A 24,501-nucleotide genomic window follows, 5' to 3' on the forward strand; every position below is an offset into this window, starting at 1 on the left:
TGAAAATTCAGTCGAAAAGGTCAGTTGAGTCAGTGCCTGGTCAGTTCATTTGAGTTCTGAAACTCTAAAACTCAGCTCAATCCAGCTCATTTCAGTTCAATCCAGCTCGAACCTCAATTTTCAGTGTCACTCTGATCCAGTAGAGTCCCGAAAACCATTTCTTGAGCTATTTTGCAAATTTTATCAATTTTAATGCTTTTTAAACTGGTACAGCTGCCAATCGGGGTCTAACATCTAAAATTCTCCATTCAGGGTCTGCATTTCGCATGTCATTTCTCATCATTTCATATCATTTCTTAGCATTTCATAACATTTCATCACATTTCATTTCATTTTCGAAGTCCAGAACTCCAGCTTTATAAATTTCAATCCAGATTGAGTTTTAAAAGTTTTCAGAAATCAATTTTAAACCTCAAGTTTCCAAAATTGACATTTTCACCCCGGGAGTCTAAATTTGGAAATATTTTCTCAAGAAAAATAATCTGAATTTCTTTCAAAATCAAATTTTCAAGTTTTACACTGGATTTGCTTCGCAATGAGCTATTGAACTTCAAAATCTGAGCTCGTTTCAAAAACTGTCAAAAATAGCTCGTTTCGGTTGGAAGCATTTTCTCGAGAAAAACAATCTGGATTTCTTTCAAAATCAAATTTTCAAATTCTACATTGGATTTGCTTCGCAATGGGGTATTGAACTTCAAAATCCGAGCTTGTTTCAAAAACTGCCAAAAATAGCTCGTTTCGGTTGGAAGCATTTTCTCGAGAAAAACAATCTGGATTTCTTTCAAAATCAAATTTTCAAATTCTATACTGGATTTGCTTCGCAATGAGGTATTGAACTTCAAAATCCGAGCTCGTTTCAAAAACTGCCAAAAATAGCTCGTTTCGTCTGGAAATTTTTCTGAAAAGACTATTTTACCCCTCTAATCTTCAAAATGAATTTCAAAATTGAAATTTGGACCCGCTCTGAGATGGCCCATTCATTTGCATTTTTATTTTATTAAAAAAAAAATGCTTCTTTTTATTTGTTTATTTTTGTTTTTATTGATTTTTATTTATTTTTTATTTTTATTTTTTTTTAGAGAGGAGGTGGGACCCACAAGGTGGTCACCCAAGCCTCCAGCCCCACTTTCCATTTTCTCATTTTTTTTCTTTCCCTTTTCCTTTTTCCCTCCTTTTCTTTCTTTCTTTTCTTTTTCCCTTTTCTTTCCTTTCTTCTTTTCCTTCTTCCTTCTTTCCTTCTTCCCTTCCTTCCTCCCTTCTTTTCCCTCTTGCCCAGCCATTCACGTAAAGGGTTCTCTCCCCCTTTCCCATTTTCATTAAACCCTAAGTAGAGGCCCTATTAAAACCTAAGTTCTAAAACAAAAAAAAAAAAAAGAAGAAAAGAGCCATACGGCTCTCTCCCATCTCACGCCTCTCTCTCTCTCTCTCTCTCTCTCTCCCTTGAGCTCTCTCCTTCTCTCTTGGCTGTTGCAGCTTCAACAGCCACCTCCATCATCATCAATAGCAGCTGCACCTTCACCTCTTCCAGCCGGTTCACCTCTTCCAACCTCTTCTACACAGCAGCCTGCACTCTAGCCGGCAGCCACCAAGGAGCATCTTCACTGTAGCACTACTACAGCTCCACCTTCGACCTCTGCAGCAACTCTAGCCTTCATCACCAACAGGTCCAGCTACCTCGAGTTCCAGCCACCAGATCGTACCTCCAAAGGACGTCCAACACATCTCCATTTCGGCCATTATAGCCCTGGTACCGCCCCTCCATCACTGCGGTTTCATCAACCAACGTCAAGGCAGCCTCCTTCAGCCCATTGATCCAGCAGCTTCAGCGCCACCATCTTCCTTTGATTCCAAGCCATACCAATCTGCAGCCAACACCTTGCAGCAGTCTACTAACATCCATATTGGTGCCTATCTCCAGTCAAACACCTTCATTGCAGCAGGGTTTCTAAGGTAAGATCGACCCTTGTTTTCATCTTCTATATTTATGTTGCACAGGTCGCGTAATATTTACCTTCGTAATTCGTTAAAAGGGAGATCCTTGAGGGATGCTTTGTAGACATCAACATGAAAACCAGTCCAAACTGGATTCACGTTGATGAAAGATAGCTTTTACAATTTTATAAAGATATGAAAGGATAGTCTTTTATAACAAGAGCCATCAGATGAAATGATTCATCCATTCCATGGATGAGATCTTTCATCTCAATAGCCAATATCAAAGTAGGTCATACCCCTATTAGTTTTTATTTATTTTTTTTTATTTTCATATTTGATATAATTTCATGTTCAAATATTACATTTAACTTAATTTTATTATGCATGTTCTTTCATTTTCTATAGTCTTACAAATAGTTAGTTTAGAATCTACAAAATTTCAAGTCTTAGGTAGAGTCCAGTCATCATTTTATGAATATATTTCCATTCAAAAATCCAAAAGAAAATTTTGATAACTTTAGTTCTATGTCTTTGCTTTCTTGCCGAAAATTTGATGCAATTTGGGTTTTGGAACCCTATCAAGCAAATCAAACCCTAAATCGGGTTTTCTGTCATCCAGAAATTTCAATTTCTGCTTTAGCAGACAAAAACCTTCGGATTCATCCTTTTGTGGGATCCGGATTATTCTTCAAAAAATCACAGTAGATTCATGATTGAATCTACTAATGATCTGGAAATTTTGAGCTTTTTCCAATAAGTTTTGACCTCTGTCAAAAATCGGATTTCCCAGACCCCTGGGAAAATTTTGATTTTCCTGTGACAGGGTACAGACATACCCTAATACATCGAGTCTGTTCAATCCGTAGCCTGTCTGCAAAAACTTTCAACATGAAAGTTATTCCTAACATAATTTCCTATCATTTCCCAAAATTTTGGAATTTTTGGATCTGTTTCATTATTTTTCCCGGATTTTCCCTTTCTGTCTAACAGATTACAATGTCCAGAAATCTCAGAGATTTAGGTGTCTGATAACGGTGTTCCCTGTTCCAAACCGTAACTCGAATCCAAATGGTGTCAAAATATCAAATTTTCCTATGTTTGTCAGGGACATTTTCCCATAATTTCAGCTATTTTCACATCTGTCTGCCATTTTTCCCACATTTTCTACCGAAACCTATCTGTTTCCTTCATTTACTAGAGTCGCCGGATTCCGATCCGACTTGCCGGAGTGGTACAGCTCCGACCATAGGTCAAAAACAGAAACTGTAAAAGGCAAAAATCCTTGCCTTACTGTCCTCTGTCACCCCATAAAATTTGGGAAACTTTTACGGAAATTTGATATCCTAAATCCCCTTTAGAATCAATATTTTAGGCAAAAATCATAAAATTTAGGGTTTTTATTTGAATTTTCATATTTAAAAGTACAAAAAAATTAGATTTTCAAGCTCCATTCTATTTTTAGGGTTATTTTAGGTGTCCATGCCAAATTTGGTTTAATTCCAAGTTCATTTGCTCCATGTGTTAGTTTATCTTTAAATTCAGAAGCGAAAATCAAGCGAAAATCAGGTTAAATTCGATATTTTATGATATTTTCGCCATTTTAGGGTTTTTATCATGTACATAAGCATGTAGAATCATATTAGGGTTAATTTTAATCTCCTTTGCATTTCATATTTTTCAATTTTGCAAAATTTATTTCAGAAAACCCTGGTTTCAAGGCCATAGTCTTGTTATTGGGGGTATTTTGGTCATTTTGACCTAAATTTCGAAATTTCAATTTCTAATTCTCCCAAAATTTCATGCATATCATCATATTTCATCATATTATGTTTGATTTATTTCATTTGATTTTCAAATTTCCAAAATTTACAAAAATTCTTTCAGAAAACCCTGATTTCAAGGTCATCAGGGGTATTTTGGTCATTTTGACCCCAATTTCGAATTTTCAAGTTTATTTTCGAAATTTATTCATTATTCATCATGTTTATATCAAAGGGGGTATGAATTTGGGTTTATATCTGAATAATATCCGATAATTTCCCATATTTTCGGATAAATTCAGAAAAACCTACATTTTTGTGCTAACCTTGTTTTCTAGTTTTGCAGGAACATTCAAGAAAGAAGACTTAGATTTTATTTTCTTTATTTCAATTCAATGTAATCTCAAATGTAATAATTTGGAATAAGAGTTACATTTCTGCTTAGAATAGGGCTGCATTGCATATAGTTTAATTTATGCAAATTTCAATATGTGATGTATCATTCATGCACATTATTTCAAATTCACTATGGTTTACACGAATGGCACGTGCACAAGCTTTTATGGAGTTTATAAACTCGGTGGGATTCGTATTTATGGCCATAGTCAGAATACGAAGAAAACCAAGATTTATGATCTTCATATTAGCCACATTCAGCCTACACACTTAGGCTAACTTCAAAAATGCACTGCATTTTTCAACCTTTAAAAGGATTTCTCAATTCCTCAATGAAATTCCCTTTTCAAATTCATATTCATTCATTCATATCATTCAAATTGCATTATTTCAAACTCATTTTCCAATTTCAATTTCAGAAAATTCAATTTTCTCAAGAATTTCCAAGTCTTTCTCAGGATCTGATTTTCTCAAAATCCTAAGTTTTCAAATGACATTTCAAAGCATTTCCCAAGTTCAAATCAAGATTTTCCTATGTTTTCAAATTCTCAAATTTCAAAATCCCAAGTTTTTTAGAAATTTATTTTCTCATATTTTCCAGTTTTCTTGAGAATTCATTTTCCATTTCAAAAGTCATTTTCCAATGAATTTCTTGATTTTCTCAGAATTCTCAAATCTATTTTCTCAGAAAAGCAATTCCAAATTTCAAAATCGATTTTCTAAAGTTCAAATTTTCCTGAGAAATCACTTTCCAATGCAAATTTCTGATTTCCAATAAAATTCAATGATTTTCCCAGGAATTCCATTTTCAAGCATTTTCCAGTCCTTTTCTAAATGCATTTCAATTTTCCAAAGCAAACATCATATTTTCTCAAACTTGCATTATTTTCAAAATTCCATAGCACAAGCCTGATTCTCTGTGCATTCTAGGAAAAATAGAGCATAATTTAGATATTTGAGTCAAGTTAAAGCACATAATTGATCCTTGGTTCAATTACCCCTGGTAAAGGCGCCAGGAACGGTTGAACCTCGTATCGACAGGCGGATCCCATTCCACGGAATTTTCCCGCAAATTTTCAAAACGGAGGCGAGTAAATTTTCAAAACAATTTTCAAAACTTTGGTCGAGTTTGACTCGCGGAATTCGTTTCTCTCTCGCAAGGGAGGGGAAAATTTTTTGCGATGATAACAGGTTTGGCGACCGTGATGGGACCTGTCTTCGTCTGATCAATTATGTGATTTGACTTAGCTCAATTATCAAAATCATGCTCTTTGAACTGTCAGCTTTTAATTTCTGATATCATGTGAACCTAGGAGCCAAGACTTGAACCCAGCTGACATGGATTGCATATAGACTAGGCATGGTTTGGTAGGACCATATTGAGGAGAATTATTCATGCTCACTTAGACTTAGGTCTGAAATACAACACTCCTCAATCTAGGAATTGTATGAAAACAATGTTTGCTTCTTCAAAAATTTTAAAAATTCTATCTTTTTAGGACTTAGAGCCCTCTGTTTGTCTGCATGTGCTCATATTTTCAAAAATCACCCCACCTATGTCTACCCGGTCTTCACGTTGCTGGGCTCTCTTCTAGAACCATAGTTCGGGACAGAGCCTCACAACTGGGCCACTTATTTGGGCTAACGCCCCCCTGCCACGTACCAAGGGCCATAGTCCAACGTATATCGGCAGGTGCTCAAGGATGTTGGGAAAACACAAGCCTAGAACCGGAGATGAATTTTTATGCCACGTACATCGAGCCTCGGTTCGAGTATATCGGCATAGCATGGTTGGACACAGATGATCTGAGCCTAGAGTCAGGATTAGGATCCTAAAGCTCTTTCAAAATTGATGCATTTAGAGTCAGCTTCTTAGGGAATGTTGTATGTGCATAATTGTTTGTGCATGATGTAATTGAATGCATTCTTCTTTTATTTCTCAATTCTCTTTTATTTTCCTTTTACAAATTTCATCGATTTTTCTTCAACAATTTTATCAAAAACCCTGGACAACTTTCAAAACCTCATATTTTTCCTCAAAAGTCCAAGCGATTTTCCTTTTTCTACCTTTCCTCTGGACTTCGAATTTCTAACCTTATTTTGATCCTGCCTGCAATTTTTCAAATGTTCAAATCTTGTCAAACTTCTCTTCTTCATATATGTCTTCCAAATTCTATTCAGAATTTTTGTCTCTTTCCAAGTCCTTAGACATCTCCTTCATCATCTCTATTTTTCCCAAAAATCCTTCAGTCTAAACTATTCCTTTATTCTGCAGAAAGCATTGGCATTTCACTACAGTTCAAACAAGGTCGGGAAAGAGAACAACACCAAGCAGTATCGAAGAGATGAGTTCTTCGAGGCCAGTCAAGAAGCAGGACAAGACAAGTGAAGATGAGATTGATCCAGTCATGTACAGAATGTTTCAAAAAATGATGACAAAGATGCTATTAGAGCTACCCAAGTCAAGCACCAGAAAGGAACCAGCCAAGCGGAATGATCAACCTCTCCAGTTCAGTACCCAGCATAAAGGGAAAGAGAAAGAAAAACCAAAACACAAAGACTGGAGCGCTGATCGAAAGTTCACCCCTCTGGATCAGAAGCTCGAGACTATTTTAGAAAATTTGCTTGCAAAAGGCATGGTCCATTTACCAAAAGTCGTTGATCCTCCATCAATCATGGGCAGATTCAAAGAGCAATTTTGCAAGTTTCACCGTGCAATAGGACACGATACAGAAAATTGTTTTGTCCTCAAGAATATCGTTCAGGATCATGTTGATAAGAATATTTTAGGGGAAAGCAAAATAGCAGACCAGTCGGCTGTCCTAGCCAAACCCCTTCAATCCCAGCAGAAAGCAAGCAGTCAAAAGAAGCCAAAACATGACGGTTGGGGTTACGATCGCGAATTTAACCCTCTAGATCAGCCCCTCGAAGAGGTCCTTGAATACATGCTGAGCAAAGGAATGGTTAAACTTCCAAGAATTGCTAATCCTCCGGTCGCCCTAGGGAAATGGAAAGATCGCTTCTGCAAATTCCACCGAGCTACAGGGCATGATACTGAGCGATGCTTCGTCTTCAAAAATATTGTTCAAGACTGCGTTGACAAGAATCTCCCTATTAAAGAGGAAGACCAGTCGGCCGTTCTGACCGAGCCTTTCCTTGATCATTCATGAAGACAGCAAATGCCAATGCTTTCTCATTTCCATCATTTCTGCTTTTTGCTTCTCTGAATAAATGTAGTCTCCAGTTGCTTTCTTTAAATTTGTCATCCTTCCTCCAAGATATCAATAAAATCACTAGTTTTCCTTATATTTAGAGGTCATTTTCTTCATAATGTTATTTTCTCAACTCTCATGCAATATGCCCTTTGTGATGAATGCTTTTCCCTGAAAAAAATTCTTCCTTCTCAGATAACCTCCCAAGTTCGTAGGGAAGCTCATTACCAATTATGCATTACTTTGTTATATTCCTTTAAAAATGTCTTTTTCTTCATGGTTGACGACCTCGCCTAGCTAACAAGGTATATCTCAGTTGTTTATTTCCTCTCATGGAATAACAGTGCAATTGTCGCAATCCTAGCAATAATCCCATCCCTGGTAAAGGGATATCCTTCAAATTGTCAACCCGGTTTTAGATCTTCATCCATTGTTTTCCTTCTATTCTCCAAGTCATTGCCTTCAAGAATTTTCCCTCACTCTAATCATCCTATTTGTCTTACAGAGAGTTTCAACATCGTGGAATGGTTCAAACCAGATCCAAGAAGAAAACAGTATCACTTCAGCACCCTAACAGTAGCAGCGAGCAAGAGATGGATTCTCCACGATCTGCTAGGAACCAAAGTCAACAAGCCAATGATGATATTGATCCCCAGATGTATGCCATGTTTCAAAAGATGATGAATAAGATGATGGCAGAGCAAACAGGGGCCAGTTCCGACAAGATTCCTACCAAGAAAAAGATCAAGGGCCGAACATTGAAGAAACAACTGAAGATATCCAAGAAGTGTATCCAACATGAGGATACATCTGATGAAGCAGAATCAGGAGGTGGCACCGATGAAGAGTGTGAGGCTCAGCAAGCTTTTCAAAAGATGACACAGGGGCAGGGGTCAGACAATAAGCTAAAAGATCAGTCTGCTAATAACTCTGACCAGTCACAACTCAGAGATATGGTCAAAATGGTTAAGGATCTGCAAGCCCGCGACAAGGGCAAAAGGATTTTTACAAGCGAAGATTTCTATGATGGTTTAGATGGTGATGACAGCCTAGAAGATCTCCCCCGTAAATTTGTCAAATTTGATGGGACTGGCTATCCCAAGGCTCACCTGGCTATGTTCTTTGCGGAGTGCAATCGATTGAAGAGAGACAATCGTGCTTTGTTTAGATGTTTTCCTCACAGTCTGGAGGGCACCGCCGCCAAGTGGTACTCAGAGCATATCAATCCCATCGAATTGAAGGAATTCGATAAAGTGGCCAATCTGTTCATTGAACGATTCCTTTTAAACACCAAAGCGCCGCCAACGCTAAACCATCTCTATAATACAAAGCAAAGAGATAATGAGAAAGCCATAAACTTCATCCGCAGATGGAGGGGCACTTGCAATAAAATGAGAAATCCCATCTTAGAGGAGCACGCACTCCAGATTATTCTAAACAATTTCTCACAACCTTTGAGAGGTCTTATCTCCACCTCACCTTCCAAATCTTTCATTGAGCTTACTGAATGGGCCGAGTGGCTCGAGATGGGAATAGAGAATGGGGTCTATGATGGCATCACCATTGTCAAGAATAATCAAGATTCAAAGAAGAAGGAAAATTTCATCTTCTCTGCCAATGTCGGCCGCAGTGGCCAAAAAAATAGCAAGAGCAATCATGCAGATTAGAAAGAAAAGTCTTCAAAGAAGAATGAAAAATTGAGTCAGCAGAAAGAAAAGATAAAACGGGATGGTTGGGGTGACGATCGTCAGTTTACTCCTCTTGAGCAACCTCTCGATGAAATCCTTGAATATATATTGACCAAAGAAATGGTAAAGCTCCCAAGAGCCACAGATCCTCCCACGATCATGGGAAGGTTCATGGACCAATTCTGCAAATTCCATCGGGCAGTAGGACATGATACTGACCACTGTTTTGTCTTCAAGAATATTATTCAAGATTGCATTGATAAGAATATCCTCGTTGAAGATAAAAAGAAGGACTAGCCATCTTTCCTCGATTACTCAAAAAGCCGACGATGGTAGCATTTTCCCATTTCTCATTTTGCCTTCAAAGGATGATGTAATCCAGTCTATCTTTCCTTGATTTGTCATTTTCCTTCAATGCATCAATAAAATTATCAATTTCTCCTTCTCTGCACCATGTCCTTCTGCGAGAAGTGATATTTTTCAGAGTCTCTCCTGAATCAATCAAAAGTCAGAAAGTATTCTTCAAATATCAATTACTTATCCTTTCATCTAACTTCTCACTCCCCAGTTATACTGGGGCATTATTTTGAAAATTGTCTTCAAAACATCCTGTATGCAGGCAGGGTCAAATAAATCTCCCATTTGCATTCATTTACATACATTTGCATTCATTTACATACATTTGCATTCATTTGCATTTGCATGCATTCATTCACATTCATTTGCATCCATATGTATCGAATTCATTTCCCCTTCAGGTTAAGGGATAAACCTGAACTTTCCCTTTCAGGTTAAGGGATAAACCTGAACTTTCCCTTCAGGTTAAGGGATAAATCCTAAGACCTTGACAGTTGTCAAAGTCGTCGTGAGGGTGAAGACTGAAAATCTTCTATCAAAATCAATTAGTAATTTCTCAAAAATCCAGTGTTCGTGATGGAAAGATTTTCAAAAATCCAGTGTTCGTGCTGGAAAGATTTTCAAAAATCCAGTGTTCGTGCTGGTAAGATTTTCAAAATCCAAGGTTCGTGCTGGTAAATTCTTCTAAATCCAGTGCTCGTATTGGTAATCTCTCAAAATCCAGTGCTCGTATTGGTAATCTCCCAAAATCCAGCGCTCGTACTGGTAATCTTCCAAAACCCAGTATTCGTACTGGTAATCTTTCAAAACGTAATGCTTGTACTGGTACATTTTCAAAATCCAGTGCTCGTACTGGTACCCTTTAAAAATCTAACACTCGTGTTGGTGTCTTGCACATTGGTCGCGTTATTCGATCTCTTAGGTGCAGTCTTCACGATGACCTTTCATCAGAATTCAAGTTCAATATTAATTATGTCAATTTCGACCTTCGAGTCATCCAATTTCTATCCCCGTTCAGGATAAGGGGATAATCCTGAAACCGTTCTTAGAAGCAATCCAACTCTATATAATAGTCCTCGTTCTTCATTGAACTGATAGTGTTCCAAGTGAACTGATAGTCGTTCTTCATCGAACTGATAGTGTTCCAAGCGAACTGATAGTCATTCTTCATTGAACTGATAGTGTTCCAAGTGAACTGATAGTCGTTCTTCATCGAACTGATAGTGTTCCAAGCGAACTGATAATCGTTCTTCATTGAACTGATAGTGTTCCAAGTGAACTGATAGTCGTTCTTCATCGAACTGATAGTGTTCCAAGCGAACTGATAGTCGTTCTTCATTGAACTGATAGTGTTCCAAGTGAACTGATAGTCGTTCTTCATTGAACTGATAGTGTTCCAAATGAACCAATGTCGTTCGTAGGCTGAATACCTATCGAACGCATGTTGTTCCTAGTGAACCAATGTCGTTCTTAATTGAACCAATGTCGTTCTTAGGCTGAATCCCTATCGAACCCATGTCGTTCCTAGTGAACCAATGTCGTTCTCAATTGAACCAATGTCGTTCTTAGGCTGAGTCCCTATTGAACCCAGGTCGAACCCCTGCGAAACCAATGCCGTTCTCAATAGAACCAATGTCGTTCTTAGGATGAATCCCTATAGAACCCATGTCATTCTCAGTAAACCAATTCACAATTTTGACCTTTTTAGCCAATCAATTTCCAAATTTCCAATTTCCAATTTCAAATATCAAATTTCAAAATTCCAATTTCCAAAATTTGACCCTTTTGGTCATCCAATACCAATTCCAATAAATTTTTCTTGCAAGAGACCCTTTTTATAGGGAGAGTTCGAGGGAGCTCGTTCTTTTCGCATGCTATCCAATTCGTTCACTTAGCCCCTTTTCAGGGAGAGTTTGAAGGGACTCGTGTCTATGTGAACCGTTTGCAAAACAAATTTCCAATTTCATACAAGGAACCCTTAATTCAGGGAGAGCTTCGACGGAAGCTCGCTTTCCTTGTGACCGCAATTTCAAACTAGGCCATTTCATCATGAAGGACCCTCTTTTTAGGGAGAGTGTGATGGACTCGTTCCTTCATGACCAATTCACCGACCTCATCATTACCGGCCCCCTTTCCATAAGAGAAGCCTAATGTTAGGAAGTTTTGACGAAAGCTTAATTTCTCTTCGAAAGTTCGTTTTGCAAACACCTCCTCTTCAGGGAAGAGAGGAGTAATTTCTATTTCCAATGTCTGAATCTCCTCCTTTGGGGAAGGGAGAAGAAAATTTTTGTCATAGATGTGTTACGTTGTGCTTCAAATACTCGCTTCCACAAAGGATTTCAAGAAAATCTTGTCAATTTGTCATTAAATATTTGTTGATTTCAAAATTTTTATTGCACAAAAACATTACCTCAGAATACCTTCAGTATTATTTCTGAAAGGTCAAAGCTTTCGTGAAAAAGGATTCAAAATTCAAATTCTTTCTATTAGCCGACCAAAAGGATGAAGAATAAATCCTCGATATGGCCAGCAAAGGAAATTCAATGTTGTTGCAAAGCCATAAGTGATCGGTATTGATCGCAGTCAATGGCACATTTTTAAAGATCATTCTTGGAAAATAAAGCAGTCAAAATATCCTGGGTGATACAGAAAAATCCACTCAATCTTTATATCTCCTCAATCACCTAAGCTGCAATTAAATATCTGCAAAAGGGATCTCTCAACTGTCGTCAAGATGAAGGCGAATTAGGCGAGTAGACCCCCGGGGCCAAAGAAGATTTGGATCATCTCCAAGATGACGGAGTTTGTGACGGATCCTTCCAGGGAAAGTTCAGAGCATCGTCAAGATGAAGGCGACTGCGATGAGCCTCCCGACAAACCCTAAAGGATATTTAATTTCTGCTATCATCAAAAGATTTTCAACCAATAAGCCAATAACTGTCGATATAATCCCTGAGAGAAAAGAAGGATCGGAACATCTCCAAGATGAAGGAGTTTGTGACGTACCCTTCCAAAAAAAGAGAGAGAGAAAAGTCAGGACATCTCCAAAATGAAGGATGATGTAATAAAATCTCCAAAAGCCTAAGAGAGCTCTAATTCTGCTAAAAAAAGAAAAAAAGTGGGCAGAAAGATCATCATGAGAAAAGAATCCCAGGATATCAGACTGCCAAATTTGCCAAAGAATCTTCTTTAATTTTGTGAAATTCTATTATCAATATTCTTTCACCAATTGCTCTCACAATATCAAGAATACTCTCTTTTCTGCTCATATCAAGGAAATTGATAGCTTCCTTGAAAGAAAGCCAATTGCAAGCAATTTGAATTCGAATCTTGATTCTACGGAGTTAAGCCCAGTCGGAGGTAATACTTCAGGTAGAAAAGAGGAAAGATTTTCATACAAATATACATCAATTTCAAGCCTTTTGAATCAACAAATAATTTTTAATATTTTGGCAATATTTTCTTACTATCTTGACATGAAGTGAAGAACTCGATGTCCATCTTGACACATCCTGATATCACCTTTTACCTCCTTGAGAGAGTAACCTTTATCATCTTTCGCGTTATCGAAAGAATTCATCTTTCGCGTTGTTGAAAGAATCGCCTTGTTCCTTTAGATCGCCTTTCCCATCTTTCGCGTTGTCGAAAGAATTCATCTTTTGCGTTGACAAAAGAATCGCCTTACTCCTTTGGATCGCCTTATCGTCTTTCGCGTTGTTGAAAGAATCGCCTTGTTCCTTTAGATCGCCTTTCCCATCTTTCGCGTTGTCGAAAGAATTCATCTTTTGCGTTGACAAAAGAATCGCCTTATCGTCTTTCGCGTTGTTGAAAGAATCGCCTTGTTCCTTTGGATCGCCTTTCCCATCTTTCGCGTTGTCGAAAGAATTCATCTTTTGCGTTGTCAAAAGAATCGCCTTACTCCTTTGGATCGCCTTATCGTCTTTCGCGTTGTTGAAAGAATCGCCTTGTTCCTTTGGATCGCCTTTCCCATCTTTCGCGTTGTCGAAAGAATTCATCTTTTGCGTTGACAAAAGAATCGCCTTACTCCTTTGGATCGCCTTATCGTCTTTCGCGTTGTTGAAAGAATCGCCTTGTTCCTTTGGATCGCCTTTCCCATCTTTCGCGTTGTCGAAAGAATTCATCTTTTGCGTTGTCAAAAGAATCGCCTTACTCCTTTGGATCGCCTTATCGTCTTTCGCGTTGTTGAAAGAATCGCCTTGTTCCTTTGGATCGTCTTTCCCATCTTTCGCGTTGTCGAAAGAATTCATCTTTTGCGTTGTCAAAAGAATCGCCTTACTCCTTTGGATCGCCTTATCGTCTTTCGCGTTGTTGAAAGAATCGCCTTGTTCCTTTGGATCGCCTTTCCCATCTTTCGCGTTGTCGAAAGAATTCATCTTTTGCGTTGTCAAAAGAATCGCCTTACTCCTTTGGATCGCCTTATCGTCTTTCGCGTTGTTGAAAGAGTCGCCTTGTTCCTTTGGATCGTCTTTCCCATCTTTCGCGTTGTCGAAAGAATTCATCTTTTGCGTTGTCAAAAGAATCGCCTTACTCCTTTGGATCGCCTTGTCATCTTTCGCGTTGTTGAAAGAATCGCCTTGTTCCTTTGGATCGCCTTTACCATCTTTCGCGTTGTCGAAAGAATTCATCTTTTGCGTTGTCAAAAGAATCGCCTTACTCCTTTGGATCGCCTTGTTCCTTTGGATCGCCTTTACCATCTTTCGCGTTGTCGAAAGAATTCATCTTTTGCGTTGACAAAAGAATCGCCTTGCTCCTTTGGATCGCCTTGTCATCTTTCGCGTTGTCGAGAGAATTCATCTTTCGTGTTGTTGAAAGAGTCACCTTATTCCTCTTCTAGAAAATTGTCTTATTCACCATCCAACTTACCATTTTCATTTACCGGTCAGGTTAAGGGTTAAACCTGAGCCTCATTTTGATGAGGTATTTTATTTCCCGATCAGGATAAGGGTACAAACCTGAGCCTCCTTTGATGAGGTATTTTATTTCCCGATCAGGTTAAGGGTTAAACCTGAGCCTCTTTTGATGAGGTATTTCATTTCCCATCCAGGTTAAGGGCAAAACCTGAATATCACTTCTTTTGAAGTAAATTCTTTCCTCTTCATTCTCCATTTCATATCTACCATTTTCATCAGGGCTAAATCTCTTCATATCCAGTCAGATCCTTCTAACTGGGGCATTTTTATAGCCCAAATTTGGTGTGTTTTTCTTTGCCACTAAGCTCGTCTTCAAGCCGGCTTAGTAGCAAAGAGGGGCATCTGTAAACACCCCAAATTTTCCTCACTCATTCTCAAACAATCCTCCTTGTTCAGTGCCAACCCTGTTAGGTCAGTGTAGGAGTCAAACACCGAGTCAGTTTCAGAAAATCACCATTTTAGCCATTTTCATTAGGAAAATTACCACTTTACCCCTAGGCCATCCCGAACACCAGTCAGTCGGAGTCAACCAAGCTCATTGGTCAGTTCAGGTCAGTCAAAATATCAATCATCTCAAGCTCATCTGAGCTCACAATGAACAAACCATTTTCATTTCTGACCATTCCTGCCAAAATGGGATCATTTCTTAAAAAATGAGCTCATTTCTCAATCAAATCCAAGCCAATTGTCTCTGAGTCCGTCATTCATAGTCAGTCATACTCCCCAGAGTATAACTTGAGCTCACCAGAAGTTCAAGCACTCCAGTTTCAGTTCAAAACCATTTCCAAGTGTCTAGGAGCCCATTTTAGTCCATTTTAGCTCTTTTAGCTGAAATTGAGTTGAGTTCAGTCAATTAAGTTAGTGTTCAAGCTTTGATTTTAGTTCATCTCAGTATTACTGACCTTTGTTTTAGCTCAAACCCAGTTCAGGTTCGTAATTCACTTCATTCCAATGACCATTCCATACCATTTCTCTAAAAATGGCAGCTTTTCTTGAAAATTCAGTCAAAAAGGTCAGTTGAGTCAGTGCCTGGTCAGTTCATTTGAGTTCTGAAACTCTAAAACTCAGCTCAATCCAGCTCATTTCAGTTCAATCCAGCTCGAACCTCAATTTTCAGTGTCACTCTGATCCAGTAGAGTCCCGAAAACCATTTCTTGAGCTATTTTGCAAATTTTATCAATTTTAATGCTTTTTAAACTGGTACAGCTGCCAATCGGGGTCTAACATCTAAAATTCTCCATTCAGGGTCTGCATTTCGCATGTCATTTCTCATCATTTCATATCATTTCTTAGCATTTCATAACATTTCATCACATTTCATTTCATTTTCGAAGTCCAGAACTCCAGCTTTATAAATTTCAATCCAGATTGAGTTTTAAAAGTTTTCAGAAATCAATTTTAAACCTCAAGTTTCCAAAATTGACATTTTCACCCCGGGAGTCTAAATTTGGAAATATTTTCTCAAGAAAAATAATCTGAATTTCTTTCAAAATCAAATTTTCAAGTTTTACACTGGATTTGCTTCGCAATGAGCTATTGAACTTCAAAATCTGAGCTCGTTTCAAAAACTGCCAAAAATAGCTCGTTTCGGTTGGAAGCATTTTCTCGAGAAAAACAATCTGGATTTCTTTCAAAATCAAATTTTCAAATTCTACATTGGATTTGCTTCGCAATGGGGTATTGAACTTCAAAATCCGAGCTTGTTTCAAAAACTGCCAAAAATAGCTCGTTTCGGTTGGAAGCATTTTCTCGAGAAAAACAATCTGGATTTCTTTCAAAATCAAATTTTCAAATTCTATACTGGATTTGCTTCGCAATGAGGTATTGAACTTCAAAATCCGAGCTCGTTTCAAAAACTGCCAAAAATAGCTCGTTTCGTCTGGAAATTTTTCTGAAAAGACTATTTTACCCCTCTAATCTTCAAAATGAATTTCAAAATTGAAATTTGGACCCGCTCTGAGATGGCCCATTCATTTGCATTTTTATTTTATTAAAAAAAAATGCTTCTTTTTATTTGTTTATTTTTGTTTTTATTGATTTTTATTTATTTTTTATTTTTATTTTTTTTTAGAGAGGAGGTGGGACCCACAAGGTGGTCACCCAAGCCTCCAGCCCCACTTTCCATTTTCTCATTTTTTTTCTTTCCCTTTTCCTTTTTCCCTCCTTTTCTTTCTTTCTTTTCTTTTTCCCTTTTCTTTCCTTTCTTCTTTTCCTTCTTCCTTCTTTCCTTCTTCCCTTCCTTCCTCCCTTCTTTTCCCTCTTGCCCAGCCATTCACGTAAAGGGTTCTCTCCCCCTTTCCCATTTTCATTAAACCCTAAGTAGAGGCCCTATTAAAACCTAAGTTCTAAAACAAAAAAAAAAAAAGAAGAAAAGAGCCATACGGCTCTCTCCCATCTCACGCCTCTCTCTCTCTCTCTCTCTCTCTCTCTCCCTTGAGCTCTCTCCTTCTCTCTTGGCTGTTGCAGCTTCAACAGCCACCTCCATCATCATCAATAGCAGCTGCACCTTCACCTCTTCCAGCCGGTTCACCTCTTCCAACCTCTTCTACACAGCAGCCTGCACTCTAGCCGGCAGCCACCAAGGAGCATCTTCACTGTAGCACTACTACAGCTCCACCTTCGACCTCTGCAGCAACTCTAGCCTTCATCACCAACAGGTCCAGCTACCTCGAGTTCCAGCCACCAGATCGTACCTCCAAAGGACGTCCAACACATCTCCATTTCGGCCATTATAGCCCTGGTACCGCCCCTCCATCACTGCGGTTTCATCAACCAACGTCAAGGCAGCCTCCTTCAGCCCATTGATCCAGCAGCTTCAGCGCCACCATCTTCCTTTGATTCCAAGCCATACCAATCTGCAGCCAACACCTTGCAGCAGTCTACTAACATCCATATTGGTGCCTATCTCCAGTCAAACACCTTCATTGCAGCAGGGTTTCTAAGGTAAGATCGACCCTTGTTTTCATCTTCTATATTTATGTTGCACAGGTCGCGTAATATTTACCTTCGTAATTCGTTAAAAGGGAGATCCTTGAGGGATGCTTTGTAGACATCAACATGAAAACCAGTCCAAACTGGATTCACGTTGATGAAAGATAGCTTTTACAATTTTATAAAGATATGAAAGGATAGTCTTTTATAACAAGAGCCATCAGATGAAATGATTCATCCATTCCATGGATGAGATCTTTCATCTCAATAGCCAATATCAAAGTAGGTCATACCCCTATTAGTTTTTATTTATTTTTTTTTATTTTCATATTTGATATAATTTCATGTTCAAATATTACATTTAACTTAATTTTATTATGCATGTTCTTTCATTTTCTATAGTCTTACAAATAGTTAGTTTAGAATCTACAAAATTTCAAGTCTTAGGTAGAGTCCAGTCATCATTTTATGAATATATTTCCATTCAAAAATCCAAAATAAAATTTTGATAACTTTAGTTCTATGTCTTTGCTTTCTTGCCGAAAATTTGATGCAATTTGGGTTTTGGAACCCTATCAAGCAAATCAAACCCTAAATCGGGTTTTCTGTCATCCAGAAATTTCAATTTCTGCTTTAGCAGACAAAAACCTTCGGATTCATCCTTTTGTGGGATCCGGATCATTCTTCAAAAAATCACAGTAGATTCATGATTGAATCTACTAATGATCTGGAAATTTTGAGCTTTTTCCAATAAGTTTTGACCTCTGTCAAAAATCGGATTTCCCAGACCCCTGGGAAAATTTTGATTTTCCTGTGACAGGGTACAGACATACCCTAATACATCGAGTCTGTTCAATCCGTAGCCTGTCTGCAAAAACTTTCAACATGAAAGTTATTCCTAACATAATTTACTATCATTTCCCAAAATTTTGGAATTTTTGGATCTGTTTCATTATTTTTCCCGGATTTTCCCTTTCTGTCTAACAGATTACAATGTCCAGAAATCTCAGAGATTTAGGTGTCTGATAACGGTGTTCCCTGTTCCAAACCGTAACTCGAATCCCAATGGTGTCAAAATATTAAATTTTCCTATGTTTGTCAGGGACATTTTCCCATAATTTCAGCTATTTTCACATCTGTTTGCCATTTTTCCCACATTTTCTACCGAAACCTATCTGTTTCCTTCATTTACTAGAGTCGCCGGATTCCGATCCGACTTGCCGGAGTGGTACAGCTCCGACCATAGGTCAAAAACAGAAACTGTAAAAGGCAAAAATCCTTGCCTTACTGTCCTCTGTCACCCCATAAAATTTGGGAAACTTTTACGGAAATTTGATATCCTAAATCCCCTTTAGAATCAATATTTTAGGCAAAAATCATAAAATTTAGGGTTTTTATTTGAATTTTCATATTTAAAATTACAAAAAAATTAGATTTTCAAGCTCCATTCTATTTTTAGGGTTATTTTAGGTGTCCATGCCAAATTTGGTTTAATTCCAAGTTCATTTGCTCCATGTGTTAGTTTATCTTTAAATTCAGAAGCGAAAATCAAGCGAAAATCAGGTTAAATTCGATATTTTATGATATTTTCGCCATTTTAGGGTTTTTATCATGTACATAAGCATGTAGAATCATATTAGGGTTAATTTTAATCTCCTTTGCATTTCATATTTTTCAATTTTGCAAAATTTATTTCAGAAAACCCTGGTTTCAAGGCCATAGTCTTGTTATTGGGGGTATTTTGGTCATTTTGACCTAAATTTCGAAATTTCAATTTCTAATTCTCCCAAAATTTCATGCATATCATCATATTTCATCATATTATGTTTGATTTATTTCATTTGATTTTCAAATTTCCAAAATTTACAAAAATTCTTTCAGAAAACCCTGATTTCAAGGTCATCAGGGGTATTTTGGTCATTTTGACCCCAATTTCGAATTTTCAAGTTTATTTTCGAAATTTATTCATTATTCATCATGTTTATATCAAAGGGGGTATGAATTTGGGTTTATATCTGAATAATATCCGATAATTTCCCATATTTTCGGATAAATTCAGAAAAACCTACATTTTTGTGCTAACCTTGTTTTCTAGTTTTGCAGGAACATTCAAGAAAGAAGACTTAGATTTTATTTTCTTTATTTCAATTCAATGTAATCTCAAATGTAATAATTTGGAATAAGAGTTACATTTCTGCTTAGAATAGGGCTGCATTGCATATAGTTTAATTTATGCAAATTTCAATATGTGATGTATCATTCATGCACATTATTTCAAATTCACTATGGTTTACACGAATGGCACGTGCACAAGCTTTTATGGAGTTTATAAACTCGGTGGGATTCGTATTTATGGCCATAGTCAGAATACGAAGAAAACCAAGATTTATGATCTTCATATTAGCCACATTCAGCCTACACACTTAGGCTAACTTCAAAAATGCACTGCATTTTTCAACCTTTAAAAGGATTTCTCAATTCCTCAATGAAATTCCCTTTTCAAATTCATATTCATTCATTCATATCATTCAAATTGCATTATTTCAAACTCATTTTCCAATTTCAATTTCAGAAAATTCAATTTTCTCAAGAATTTCCAAGTCTTTCTCAGGATCTGATTTTCTCAAAATCCTAAGTTTTCAAATGACATTTCAAAGCATTTCCCAAGTTCAAATCAAGATTTTCCTATGTTTTCAAATTCTCAAATTTCAAAATCCCAAGTTTTTTAGAAATTTATTTTCTCATATTTTCCAGTTTTCTTGAGAATTCATTTTCCATTTCAAAAGTCATTTTCCAATGAATTTCTTGATTTTCTCAGAATTCTCAAATCTATTTTCTCAGAAAAGCAATTCCAAATTTCAAAATCGATTTTCTAAAGTTCAAATTTTCCTGAGAAATCACTTTCCAATGCAAATTTCTGATTTCCAATAAAATTCAATGATTTTCCCAGGAATTCCATTTTCAAGCATTTTCCAGTCCTTTTCTAAATGCATTTCAATTTTCCAAAGCAAACATCATATTTTCTCAAACTTGCATTATTTTCAAAATTCCATAGCACAAGCCTGATTCTCTGTGCATTCTAGGAAAAATAGAGCATAATTTAGATATTTGAGTCAAGTTAAAGCACATAATTGATCCTTGGTTCAATTACCCCTGGTAAAGGCGCCAGGAACGGTTGAACCTCGTATCGACAGGCGGATCCCATTCCACGGAATTTTCCCGCAAATTTTCAAAACGGAGGCGAGTAAATTTTCAAAACAATTTTCAAAACTTTGGTCGAGTTTGACTCGCGGAATTCGTTTCTCTCTCGCAAGGGAGGGGAAAATTTTTTGCGATGATAACACAAGGTCAGCCGATATTTTCAAAATATCACCAGAATTGAAAATATCACTATATTTTTGAGATTTTCAAAACCATCTTTGTTTGTTTGATTATGCGATCACTCTTTTAATTGGCGTTGATGTCTTGGTTTTCATAGTTAATATTATCATTTTCTCACGCTGAAGGGTTGAAATTGTGGTACAATATGTTTTTCCATGCTAGCTACTATGTTGCAATTAGAATTTTGAAGAAATTTCATATTGTTGCACTAATATCATAATCTTACACTCTAAGTAGGAAACTGTCAATAAGCCTGACATGTTGACAAATCTCAATTTTTTGTAATTCATTCCTTCCGTGTGTGGAAATAACTCAGTTTACAAACTTCTGTTCTACTTCCCAAATTGTGCGAACCAACCCCACCACCTTTGCTTTTTTATCATGTGTGCCCTGGTTTTGAGATCTTTATATCTTGATTTTCTATCAACGATGAAACTATAGTAGCAAAAATTTATGCATTTATTGCTTATGTTAATCTAAGCCTTTGAGAATGCTTTTCCCCATCATTTTAGTACTTCCTTTATATAGGAGCCAATCAGAGGCTTTCTTGAGAATTGCTATCACAAATGCTTAACTTTTGTGTGATACTGGTGAAACCATTATGGTTTTACATATGTATTGTTTTGTACCTTAGCTTGGTTTCAACCACTTTAGGTGGTACTGAACATCTAAGAGTGCAATTAACCTGAGTTCCAACATCTTTTCAGATTTTGTAATGTAAAGACATCAAGGACACCACCTCCTCCTGATCCTGATGAACCTGCCAATGTTGCTGAAGCAATAGCATCATGGGGATTGGACTATGTGGTGATAACTAGTGTTGACAGAGATGATTTACCCGATCAAGGTAGTGGCCATTTTGCAGAGACAGTGCAGAGGCTGAAGACACTTAAGCCAAAGATGCTAATAGAGGCACTTGGTAAGACTTTTTTCTTAAATGTTTCCCTTATTCTAAGGCCACTTCAGTGTCATAAAATTATTTCTCATTCTTGTTCTATTTCTCCAAGTGACCATGTATGGATAACACAGTGGATGCTTTCCTTGCAGCAGAAATTTTCTTTTCTAGTCTAGTATAGTATTTTAGGATGTTAGATTTCCTAAGGTTGCTAGGAAAGTCTAATTGATTATCCCACAACTTATATATATGTCCTCGATCTCACAAAACCATAACTATGAGAGTGCATCATCATATTCTATGCCTAACATTAACAATGCCCATGCTATGTTCTTACCTGCTGATTATCTTACAACTTGTAAATGTGACATCTGCCAGAGATCTAATGAAACCCATAAACATGAGACTGCATGATCACATTCTGTGCATAACATTAACAAGTAGAGGTGTTTTCTTTGTTACCCTTTATTGTGTTGGATTGGCAAGCTGGGGTTAGGCAGACACATACTGAACAACAGAGATACAGAACAGGTTAACGTTTGATCTGGAAACCAATAAGAAGGTTTATCTTTCCAGATCCTATCAATGTTCCTATCAACATCATTTCCTCCATTTTAAAAAGTTTATAGCAAAGCTGAGAATAGTCCCATTGGTCTTGGTGGTGTTCCTATAGTAGAAGTTGTTATTTGCTGCTTCAGTATATAGGTGATAGTCTTATGGGTGGTTTGAAAAAAGGCAACATCTTGATCCGTTTATCGGATCATTGGGTTCTATTCTTTTAGAAAACTCTTCACTGTCTAAAACTGAAAAAGTTTCAAAATGTAAAGAATGTAACATGCCCTCATAAAATATATGCAAGTATGTCTTGGAATGTTGTCGAGATCTTAACACTTGTGAACTATGAAATTCATGACTTCTGTTCAATAGTATTTCATAGGATCCTCCGTGCCCACTTCATCTTTATAAATAAAGGAAAAGGTCTTTAATAGGGTTTTCTTTCATTAAAAAAAAAATTGTATTCAACGTAATGTCTTCTTTTTCTTTTTGGTCTGCACCTATTTTATGTTAAAGAATAGCAGTCATATTCTATGATTTGGTATGGTGTCACTCTCTTTTTCTTATAATAGAAAAGCAATTTTTTTTTGTGGGATTCAATTAAAAAGCACATATACATAAATCCATCATGATTCTCATTTTTTTATGTAAGTTTTTGTGAAATTAAAATCAAATTGTATTGTTCAATTATTATGTGAATAGGATGGTTGTTTAATTTAATTATGACCCCATGGTTTTCTGTGTTTACATATGAATTGCTTTTATCCTGAGCTAAATGTTTAAAGCATAACCTGTGTCATTTTCAGAATACTTCTAAAGCAAAAAATGCATAAAAATACTCATTTTTACAATAAGATGAAGGATATACAAGTCAGTCTAGAAATATTATTGTGGGAACATGAACATGTCCTTGAGAAGGAAAACTAAGACAGAGAACATATATAGTAATCTTCAGAAAGTGAAAAAGAACTAACATAGAAATTGAAAGTGTCTTTTTGGATTAAAGAACTCTAATTCATTTGTTTCAATTCCAGAAGCTTAAAGAAATACATATCAATGTTGTGGGTCCTAGTAAATGAACTCAATTTCAAGTAATTGAACTCCAAGTTCCTTGCCTTCTTGATGAATGAATATGCAATGCAACTTTTTAGTTACAGAAGTAATACAAATCAATGCCTGTGACACAAGATTTTGAGATCCAAAGACTGTTCATAAGCAATGGTATTTTCGATGATTTCAAAGAAATTGTTGACAAATATAGAGTTCTGTTAAACCACATAATCTTTGCTTCAGTAAGAATGGAACTATCATAGCTTTGCTCCATAACTATCCTCTTATTAAAAGGATGAATACATCATTGCTGATTCTTATCCTTTGCCTAACTATGGCTAGATGCCATCCTTCTACATTCCAGGTCCACTCTTGCCGAGCTGGTGATAGAAATATACCAACAGTAATTATGGAATATGTGCACGTCCTTTGCTCATAGAAAATGCTAGGCACATACAAAGCATATAACCTTTGTCGAGGATTGGCTCGAGCAGAGCTTGAACCACCTTAGCCTGGGATCGGCTTGAGTCAAGCTCGAGCAAAACTCAGTTCGGCTCTAGCTGAACACCTTTAATTTAAAAATGTTTTCAAAGTTTTTGAAATTTGTTTAAAAAGCTTCTTTGAAAGAGAAAATTTGTGGCATTTTAACCCACACCCCTTCCTAGGGTGACCAACAACTTGCCTGTTAAGGTAAGACCTCTCCTTGGGCCCATGTTATGAACTGAATGAGCCAAGCTTAATCCGGCTTACCAAGCTTATCCGAGCTGGTATGTCTGTTCAATCTCGGATCATTTACATGTATTGAGCCTAAACCTTTGTTCAAGCTTGGCTCATTTATTTTTTAAGAATGAGTTGGAGCTGAGCTTAAACATGTCGAGCCTGAGCTAGCTCCGACTTTGGTTCTTACCTTCCGGACGGTGACACTTGTGGTTTTTCCCAAGCAAGCTCTGACAAGACATGGACCTGACAGCACCTCAATGTGATATCAAGAGTCCATTTCAGGCCATTACATCAAGACTAAAATCCACAAAACATGGGGGTATTGTGCAAATGAGATTCACATTTTAAATCTCTTGAGGTCTCATGAGATTAGAGTTGGCACACAAATGAGATTCGCTTTCTAAAACAACTCTCATTTGCAAAGGCAAATGAGTTTCACTTTCTCACGAAGGTACTTTTTGCTTGCTTTTGCAAAAAAAAAAAAAAAAACAATGAGAGAAGAAGTGAATGATAGAACCAAATGTACCCTAAGTGTACCCTAGGTGATCTCTCTTCCTAAGCAAAGATTGAGAGTTGATCACACCATTGGCACCTGTTACCGTAAGAGGTGCCTTGGATGTTATCTTAAAAATGAAAGATACCATCAAAACAGTCGATACGCTCATTGTGAGCCGTTCATTTTAAACCATT

The 24,501-nt window shown here is 37.0% G+C and overlaps 1 protein-coding gene across 1 annotated transcript in view; it reads left to right on the top strand.

The window, feature by feature from the left end:
• The first annotated feature begins 1,397 nt into the window (after window positions 1-1,397).
• Window positions 1,398-24,501, top strand: part of LOC149820276 (putative protein phosphatase 2C 72) — a 45,425-nt gene continuing 22,321 nt past the window's right edge. Inside the window, exons 1-3 of the mRNA XM_089983261.1 lie at window positions 1,398-1,950; window positions 16,746-17,222; window positions 21,299-21,510. Of these exons, the coding sequence (XP_089839387.1) occupies window positions 21,492-21,510 (19 nt within the window). The 5' untranslated portion in view covers window positions 1,398-1,950; window positions 16,746-17,222; window positions 21,299-21,491. The remainder of the gene's footprint in view (window positions 1,951-16,745; window positions 17,223-21,298; window positions 21,511-24,501) is intronic.

Source organism: Nuphar pumila, chromosome 12, assembly GCF_984573655.1.
Source record: "Nuphar pumila chromosome 12, dmNupPumi1.hap1.1, whole genome shotgun sequence".
Classification (NCBI taxonomy): Eukaryota; Viridiplantae; Streptophyta; class Magnoliopsida; order Nymphaeales; family Nymphaeaceae; genus Nuphar; species Nuphar pumila.